Source organism: Lytechinus variegatus, chromosome 19 (assembly GCF_018143015.1).
Source record: "Lytechinus variegatus isolate NC3 chromosome 19, Lvar_3.0, whole genome shotgun sequence".
In the NCBI taxonomy this organism is placed as follows: domain Eukaryota; kingdom Metazoa; phylum Echinodermata; class Echinoidea; order Temnopleuroida; family Toxopneustidae; genus Lytechinus; species Lytechinus variegatus.
Genome location: NC_054758.1, coordinates 3,357,992 through 3,367,691, shown reverse-complemented (window position 1 = coordinate 3,367,691; position 9,700 = coordinate 3,357,992). Strand labels below are relative to the sequence as shown.

General features: G+C 36.8%; 1 protein-coding gene across 2 annotated transcripts; it reads right to left on the bottom strand.

The window, feature by feature from the left end:
• Positions 1-274: 274 nt before the first annotated feature.
• LOC121406337 (alpha-ketoglutarate-dependent dioxygenase alkB homolog 3-like) lies at positions 275-9,400 on the bottom strand. Of its 2 annotated transcripts, none has more exons than XM_041597365.1 (9): positions 9,286-9,400; positions 8,152-8,241; positions 7,516-7,715; positions 5,905-5,952; positions 5,234-5,337; positions 4,939-5,027; positions 4,385-4,594; positions 3,192-3,290; positions 275-922 (listed from the first exon to the last, which is right to left on the bottom strand). In XM_041597365.1, exons 2-9 carry the CDS (start codon positions 8,218-8,220, stop codon positions 848-850), a joined length of 894 nt encoding a protein of 297 aa, XP_041453299.1. In that variant the 5' UTR covers positions 8,221-8,241; positions 9,286-9,400; the 3' UTR covers positions 275-847. The 2 variants fall into 2 exon arrangements, with proteins under 2 accessions (XP_041453299.1, XP_041453298.1); XM_041597364.1 differs by having other exon boundaries at positions 276-922; positions 8,152-8,245.
• Between the last annotated feature and the right edge of the window lie 300 nt (positions 9,401-9,700).

Sequence of the window (9,700 nt, the reverse complement as noted above, 5' to 3'; positions counted from 1 at the left end):
CAGATGAACTGTAATAAAATGCAATATAAAAAAGTAGAGAAAATGAAAATTAGACGTTCTAAGCCATGCGCTGTGGTCCAAGTCAGGAAAAGTGCCCCAATCGAAAAATTGTTTTTAAGAAGAAAAATGTGAACATTTGAAATGAAACTGAAGCTACATACAATATCGATTACCATGATGATGTCAGTTAAGAGCCCTGTAACTAACATAGACGATAAGATAAAATAAAATGTACCAGGCAAGAAAATATATATATTTTTTTTATTTTTGGGGGGCTACCTTTCAGGACCTACTGCGTAAAATCTGCAACATTAGATAAGCTTTAACATTGCAGGGAATAGGGATTTTGGGGGTCTCTATATCATTTTCCAGGACAAAATCGCCCTGACCCGTTTGGTTGGTTAGTTGATATCAACTTCATTCTGGGTAGATTGTACTAAACATTCAATTGCTCATTACATCTTGGCCAAGGTTCAATGTCGGCTTTTGATGTGTTGACTGGTTGATTGATATACTTCACTCAGGGTAGATTGTTCCGAGTGTTGGATTAATCCTTATATCCCGGCTTAGCTTCAGAATTGGTTGAGATGTAATGACCGGGTTGATTGGTTGGTTGATTTACTTCATCCTGGGTATATTGTTCTGAACTTGAGATTAATCCTTAGATCTCGGCCCAGTTACAGAGTTAGTCGAGATGTGATGATCCGTTGGTAGGTTGGAATCTACTTTGGTTGTTTGATATCTATCTATTCTAGAAAAATTGTTCTGAACGTTAGATAAATCCTTCTGATATTATCACTGCCAAGCATCACAGTCAGTTGAGAAGTGATGATCGTTTGATTGATAATCATTCTGGGTAGATTGTTCTGAATGTTAAATTGATCCTTGCATCCCTGTCATGATATTCTCGCGGTATCTGATGCTGTAAACCATTGTAAGGGGGTGGGGGAAGAAGAAAGTAATTCAGTTATGACACAAATCTGATTGGATGTGTATTTATATATTACATTCTTGCAGCCCAGATGGCTGAACTGCTGCAAATAAATCTAAGATACTTGACAAAGTACATTAATATAATAAAATAATACAACCTAAAGTAGATGGATTCTCAACTGCATGCATCCAAATTTTTATTCATCTGCCATCCCATCTGCGTTAGACCAAAGACGTTAAAAGATGGGAGTTCATGCTACCAGGGGGGCGTTTCATGAAAGGACTTGTCGGACGTTTTATCCGACAAGTCCCATTTTATCCGACAGTTACCATAGGAACAGTGCCTCTCAGCCAATCAAAATCATGGACAGATGTCAGATCTGACAACTTGTTGGATGAAAATATTGATGAAACGCTCGCCTGTTTTGCATTCAGCGCTTCAAGCGATAGAGCAACATCAATCTGGCGCTGCACAGCAGCCGCCGGGCCAACAATCAATTGGGCAAAAAGAATTTTTAATTATTTCTATTTCAGATTTCATTTCGAACAATAAATATGGATTTTTAAGGTTTTTTCATCACCAGAGCAAGAATACATTACACAGCTAAATTTTGAATTCATGACCCTGAATCTAATCAGTTCATCATCAAAGACGCAGTAAAATCCAGTCTGCGGGAAAGTGGTTGACACAACTATACAAAGTCAATATGTGACCATCCACCCCAAAACAACAATGTATAGGCCTACCCCAAAATGAATTTTGATATTCTTATTGAGTCTCATCAAGCACATCCTAAGCTTTAAAATGATATATGATTTTTCAAATTTGATCAACAATTTCTCACTCAAATACCTGATTGAATGCAAAGGGAAAAAAAGAGAGCTTCAGAAAATAAGGAGAAAACAACATTTGAATTTTGTATTCACTCAAGCATAAGATGTGCACATTCTGCGATTTCAATGAAAATTATAATCAGTTCGTGAAAAACTTGTGTCAAAGAAACTCTTGTATCTTGTTTTCTATTCAACTTTACAAAACAAAATTTCTACAGTATAAAGATGAAGAAACACTCCTTCAGACAAGGCAAAAGCAATTTTGTGTCTCGCCCACTTATAAAAATAACCAGAAATATAGTGATTTGTGAGGGCACGCAACAGAATTGTATCAAAACTTCATTGTAATATGACTGGGATGGAATAACACTTGCCATAAGAGCCTTGCACGTAAACTTTAATGTTGACCTGAAAATGACCTTTGACCTTAACATGTGACCTCCGACTGCAGCATAACATGCAGGTCCCCCAAGTCCATCTACCATCCAAGTTTGGTTGAAGAGCACCTTACGGTTGCAGAGTTAGGTGTCATAAGAGAGTCTTGCATGTAAACTTTAACGTTGACCTGAAAATGACCTTTGACCTTACCATGTGACCTCCCACTGCAGCATAACATGCAGGTCCCCCAAGTCCATCTACCATCCAAGTTTGGTTGAAAAGCACCTTACGGTTGTGGACTTATGTGTCATTAGATTTGTGACGGACAGACGACATTAGATCCTTAAGTCTCGCCTTCACCTCTAAAAGCTAAGTTCTGAATTTTGGCTTTTGAAGACCAATTTACTATTTTTGTTATTAACAGAGAACCTTCCCTGGCAACTTATTGGTGGTTTAAGGGTGGTTGGTCACATATTTCAGTGCCATTATAAAATACAGCCCTCACCAAATTAAGAGAGAATTTTAAGAGTAATCATTATTTCCAATGATTTTCCATGAGATACTGGCAATTTATCTAACTTTCAAAGACTTATTGCTTCCGGAATAAGCCCTTTCACATTTCCAGAAATCTCCAGACCCAGCCAAAAAACTATTACTATTGGAGATTTCTGGAAATTTGAAAAAACATTTTTTCACCAAATTAAGAGGAAATTTCAAGAATAAATCATTATTTCATATCCTGTGAGATACTGGCAATTTATCCAACTTTCAAAGACTTATTGCTTCCAAAGAAGGTATTTCCAAATTTTCCAACTTTCCAGAAATTCCCTGACCCAGCCACCCAATTTTTTTTTTTGGGGGGGGGTACTTCTCACAACCTACTGTATAAAATCCGCAACATTGAAGAACCTTTAACATTACAGCGAATGGAGATTTTCCAGGGTAATTTTCTGTATTTCCATTTCCAGGGCTCTTTTGAGCACTTCAAGGGCAATAAAGCCCCATTTATTATTTTTTTCCCTCTGACCTGACCCCAACTTACATACCTGCCAATCATCCTGTGACGCCCCTTCCATCATGAGTAAACTGCCATGTGTGAGCGGAATCTTAAGTTTCTCTGTGTATGTATAGTCTCCATTCTCTTCCTGTTTGACAAAAGACATAAAGGTTCTTTCACATATGACCATGGTTGTATTTTATAAACAATAACAATAATAACGTTTTATTTACCCAGGGTAGCCACTTTAGTTAGGAAACTGCTCTGCCAGCGGGCCCTGCATAACATAATATGATATCATTACCCTTCAGCAATCTAGATGCTGAGCGCCTAGCAAGAAGGCAGAAGGTCCCATTTTTAGAAGTCTTTGGTATGACTCGACCGAGGATCGAACCCACAACCTCCTGTTCATTAGGCGGACGCTCTACCACTGAGCCACCACTGATCGAGCCACCATCTTGTTATCAATGAAGTCGCAAGCTGCTATTGAACAGATGTGTACGGCAGGCAAATGAGGTGATTAAAATTAAGGCATAGTTTCACCAAACCTCTGATCGAAGGCCGTATAAAGTTGGTTATATCCATCATAGTTATAAAATACGACAGACAAGAAATGTGATTTAATGAATGACAAGACAGAATTCCGGTCTTTGAGTGAGAAATTTTAATAAAATTTGATAAAGGCAATTGATCACTGCATGTACATGCATTGCTATCAAATACAAACTCCATGTATATGATTGAAGCCCCGTCCACTAAGCCGTATAATTTTTGTACTATTTATGACTTGGGGACCATTCTTGACTTGTGTCTTCAGATGTCAGGACTTATAGCATTTTTGCTCAATTCGTAACGTTGGTTAGGGCCTGGAATATCTTTGGTAACATGACAGGGTTTAGACCAATTGCCTGTTCAGATTATCATTATGACGGATAAAATATAAGCTACAAAAACTATGCTACTTGATTTTTTCATTGAATAAAGTTAAGGATCCACTTATTAAAATTTTTGGAGACTTGTTAATTGCCAGGGGTAGCCTATAATCAAGGCTTAAGTTGCAGCTACTGTCTTCGCCTTTACGAGTCTGATGCATTAACAATGTGTGATGCGGCCGCTGCCTGGATTTTGGGTGGATGAACAAGCCGGGTTCATAATAGCAGTGCTTTGTATCCTTAGGCAAAAAGCGCTTTATAAGTCAAGCTTTTATGATTATTATTAAATTAAGACTACAACCTAACTTACTGGAGGAGGCTTTTTCCTCATCTCAAACGTCCTTGAGTCACCGAGGGAGACAGAGGCAATTGTAGGTTTTGAGCCAAGCGACGGCTCATCGTCGCTATGCCAGGAAACATGGTCTTTGCCACTACGGTAGTAGTTCAGAAGGCAGCTGTTGAAGGTTTGTCCATTCTTCTCTTCGATACGACTTTTCACGTAAAGTAAAGTTTCATTCCACTAATGTAGAAAAGAGAGGACAAGGCCGGATTTTAGTATGGGAGCAATAACGGTACAAAAAAATGAAAAAAATTACCATGTAAATGGATTTTTCAGCCATATCACCGTCAAGACAAGCGACAATCCATTCAAATATTGACTGACGAGGGTGTGTAAAATAATATCCATTGGAAAGCCTGATTTGCTTTTTCCCCGAGTGATAACATTATTCTCGAAGGGGAAATAAACATGCACGTATGATCACAAGGAAAATATAAATCTATTTGGTATTTACTGGTGTATACTTCTTTACATTATTTCATTGTTGAATAAACAAACTTTTATATGATATGAAGAGAACTCACATTCGTATTCTTTTCCCATCTGACTTTGGTGTATGCATAGGGGTATTCCCCAAACCAGTATGTTAGCCTTGGCTCATCAAAAGTTTGTCCTGTAAAACAAATCATAACATACGTAAAAATGGAAAAATTTCAGCACTGAATTCGTCAAAAGAGCCTTAAAAATTATAAAAGAGCCCTTGGAACTCCCTATTCAGTGTAACAGCTGTTACAGCTTACTTTAAAGATTTACAGGTTAACAATAGGTTTTGTAAGTGGCCCCCAAAATAAAAACAATTTTTTTTTGCATGATACAAACCTTGTATACAGTTTTGTTTTTGAGCCCAGGGGATCTCATCTCGTAGTGTAGCAAACACATAATCAGCTTCTTCAGGCAGCAGGAAATCCCTTGTTAAAGTAATCCTAAATTTCATAAAAAGAAGATAAGGAGGCGCTTGAATAAAGACGTTTGCAAAGTAACACAAAATGTAATGCAAAGATGTTAAGAACAATGTTATGAAGAACAAGAATGTATAGTAGGCCAATGGGAGTCTTAACCTGTTGCATCCTGGGACTGGGTCCATGTACGAGGGCGCATCGGGGTCTAGTGGTTAAGGCTCCCTGTCTTTCAATCTGAAGGACGTGGGTTCGATTCCATGCCATGTCGTGTTTTCCTTCAGCAAGAAATTTACCCAAATTGTGCTGCACCCAAACCAGGTGAGGTAAATGGGTACTGGCAGGAAGTAATTCCTCAAAAAGCTGTGCGCACTGGAATCAGTAAACTAGCCTAGCGAGGGGTAATATAGGAGCGCCTTGAGCACCTTGCAAGGTGGATATGTGCGCTATACAAATTCTATATTATTTATTATTATTACAAAGCCTTATGGGAATCATAGCACTTGGTAGTCAATCGGTTAATGCTTTTCATGATTAATAAATGTTGGTGACATACGTTATGAAATACAAAGTTACTACTAATTTAAATCTTACCTAGCCTCCCCTCCAGGCTCCATACTGATTACATACGACCCATCTTTTCTGCAAATTTAAAAAAAGTATTTTACAGCAAAATCTTGATAGGTTGTTCTTGAATAAGTTCTCTGTCAGCAAGTGTGATTAACTTGAATAGGCAAACATTATCAAGATGGTACAGAAGTCTGTTCAAATCAGCAAGCAATATTTTTCACTAACTGAGCAAGTAAATTTTTTTTTTCACCAAAATTTCATGATCTTTTCTTTCAAATATCTGCATTGCAAATATACATATTTTTTTGTACCTTTTATTCATAATAAGGAATATTTGCCAAGTTATCTATGTTAAAAAACAATGGTTATCTGGTTTTGTCTTAATGGGCTACTTGTATATTAAACATTTAAAAAAAATGAGAAGAACAAAGTTTGATATTGCCAAATATATTTCCTAATTCCCCAGAATACTCATACAATATCAAAACAAAAAATAAAAGATAAACAACCCCAGAAGCAGGTGTCATCTCATATCATCCACACAATAACAGCTTGAGGACACAAAAATTCATCTAATGTACAGGTAGTAATGACCTGGGAGGGGTTTCACAAAGATTCAATATGACTTAGAGTAGCACTTAAGTTTCTGTTGCATGTGGTATATGATGCATCACTGCATTGGCCAGATCGTGCTCCGGGATGAGCACAAACGTGTGTCCCTCAATCTGATTATGTGTTAAATATCATGTCCGTGTCGGCGTTTAGGCATGACTCTAAGTCACACTTAAATCTTTGTGAAACACCCCGTGGGGGCCGTTTTATAAAGCTGTTCGTAAGTTAAGAGTAACTGTAAGAACGACTATTGAACCTTCCTAAATCATCGCCAATGAATATACCATTGACCACAAGAAAGGATCATAAGTCATTCTTAAAGTCGCTCTTAAATCTTAACAGATTTATGAAACACCCACCAGGACTAGTTTCAGATACTTTTGGAAGGATGTACTAAAACTTAAAGGACAAGTCCACCCCAACAAAAACTTGATTTGAATAAAAAGAGAAAAATTCAACAAGCATAACACTGAAAATTTCATCAAAATCGGATGTAAAATAAGAAAGTTATGGCATTTTAAAGTTTCGCTTATTTTCAACAAAATAGTTATATGAACGAGCCAGTTACATCCAAATGAGAGAGTTGATGACATCACTCACTCACTATTTCTTTTGTATTTTATTATATGAAATATGAAATATTGTTATTTTCTCATCATTGTCATGTGAAATGAAGTTTCATTCCTCCCTGAACACGTGGAATTCCATAATAACATTTTGTGCTTCAGGCAAGGAGGCCCTAATCATCAAATTCGTAAAAATTGAAATATTGTATAATTCAAACAATAAAAAACAAAAGAAATAGTGAGTGAGTGACATCATCGACTCTCTCATTTGGATGTAACTGGCTCGTTCATATAACTATTTTGTTGAAAATAAGCGAAAATTTGGAATGTCATAACTTTTTTATTTTACATCTAATTTTGATAATTTTCAGCATTGTGCTTGTCTGATTTTTCTCTATTGATTCAAATAAACATTTTTTGAGGTGGACTTGACCTTTACGGGTGGTTTTAAACTTACACAATCTCTTTCGGTTCAGGGATTCTCCTTATCGGACCTGTCTCTGTAAACGTCAATGTCTGCGGCAGACAATCTGATTGGCCCTTTGTTGTTGGAGATGTTGTAGTCTCTGGGGTCTTACTTGTCATGGACACTGCATTGGGGTTGGGACCTGGTCTAGATGGAGGCTTTGATCCAGGGCCTGGACCAGTACTTCTAGCCTGTAAACACACACACAAATAATGAAAAAGAAAACACCATCATTTATTATCATCACCATCATCATCATCATCATCAATCATCATCATCAACATCATCACCATCATCATTAATTGTCATCATCATAATCACCACCATCATCATCACCATTGCCATCATAATCCCCATCATCATCACCATCATCATCATCATCATCATCAGCATCATCATCAAAATCACCATCATCACTATCACATCCATCAACAACACCACCACCACCACCATCATCACCATCATCACTATCTCCATCATCATCATCATCATCACCACCACCATCACCACCAATAGTATCATCATCACCATCATCATCATCACGTAACCACCACATCTTCATCACTATCATCATCACTACCAATGCGATCATCATCATCACCACCACCAATGGCATTATTTTATCACCTTTCCCTTTGATGGTGGGGCAGCCCATGATCCTTGTATTCTTGCTCTCTGTCTCTTGTTATCTGCCATTTTATCAAGCTGTCTGTAGGGCTACCTGATTGCAACAAGATGTTACTGATAACTTTGACTGATGATGAAATCAAATTAACTATGCTAGAAGAAGAATACTTGAACTTAGCATTAGGATTAGTTATTCATTTTTACAATATATGCGGCACATTTTTAAATGATCACACATAATGTCAATGCTGAGATATGTTTCATTTCAAGCCCTTCAAGGGGATGAGTTTAATATCAAAGACAAAACCGAAAGTGATTTTCACTTTCTAGTGTAGGCCTACAAGGAAATAGAGGGGGATGATGAGACATGATTTGCCTGTACTGTTTACCCAGTTGTTGTGTCCAGACGTGGACAATCAATTTTACTTTTTAGAAAGTCAAGTTTTAATCAATTTTTAGTACAAAATGCTAGGAAATATTTATAGAGAACATAATAGAAGATGATTACAACTATTGAATTCATATTTTTAGTGTAATCCAAAGTCCGACAGAGACAAAAAAGAAGGCTTCAAAAATATTAAGTGTCCGGACATCCGATACGGACCCCCCCCCCCCCCCCGACAAATCTATATATAGTATCATAGCATGTAGGTAGTTTCATTCTCCATAAACATGATAAAGTATTATTTACTATTATTCCCAGGTCAGGACGTGTCGGTATCGATACTTCAATCGGAATATATCTTCAAGTCCCAAACAACATGCGGTGGCCTTAATATAGAGTTAGTCCATCTAGGACAACTTCATGCCCATTAAAAATCAATGTTATAATATGAAAGGGGTCCTATCACTCGCACGAATAAAACAGCGAGGATTGTATCAAAAGTGACTCAGTGATAATGCAATCCCGATTACTAACGCGTGCAATTCATAACACATGCAAATCAATACGCTTTATCACGGTTCCATGATATTTGCAAATGAATTGTATGTACCGGTATTGGTCATATATCCAAATGCAGAACATCACAGGGAGGAACACTATCGTTTACGAACTATTTACACTTCAAGTTAGTTGACGTTATTCAACTATCATTATCAAGAACACACTGTTGTATGAAGTCATGGACTTACCTTTCAGTACAATACAACACAAATTACAATAATCTTGAAACTGAAGAAATAGCAGAAAAAAAATTAAGAAATAAAATTATTCGTCCAGCGAATGTGAAGTACCGGTATTAATGTTTACGAAATATATCTAGCCTTACTTCAAGATGAAAGTGCAGGAAACGGGCAACCTGAAAATGCACCTCTACAATTTTTCCTGTAAGTTTAAGTTTAATCTTGTCAGTATGAAACTTATTTTTTGTTGAGTATGAATGACCATTACACTAATTCATTACTAGAATAATATGTCATTTTTGTATTATTCCAGCTTTTGGATCAATAAACGTAATTGCATTTTTATTACTATTATTTGTATTTCCAACTTTAGTAGGTTGGTTTACCTAATTTGTAATATACATGCTTTTTTGTTTGTTAGTAA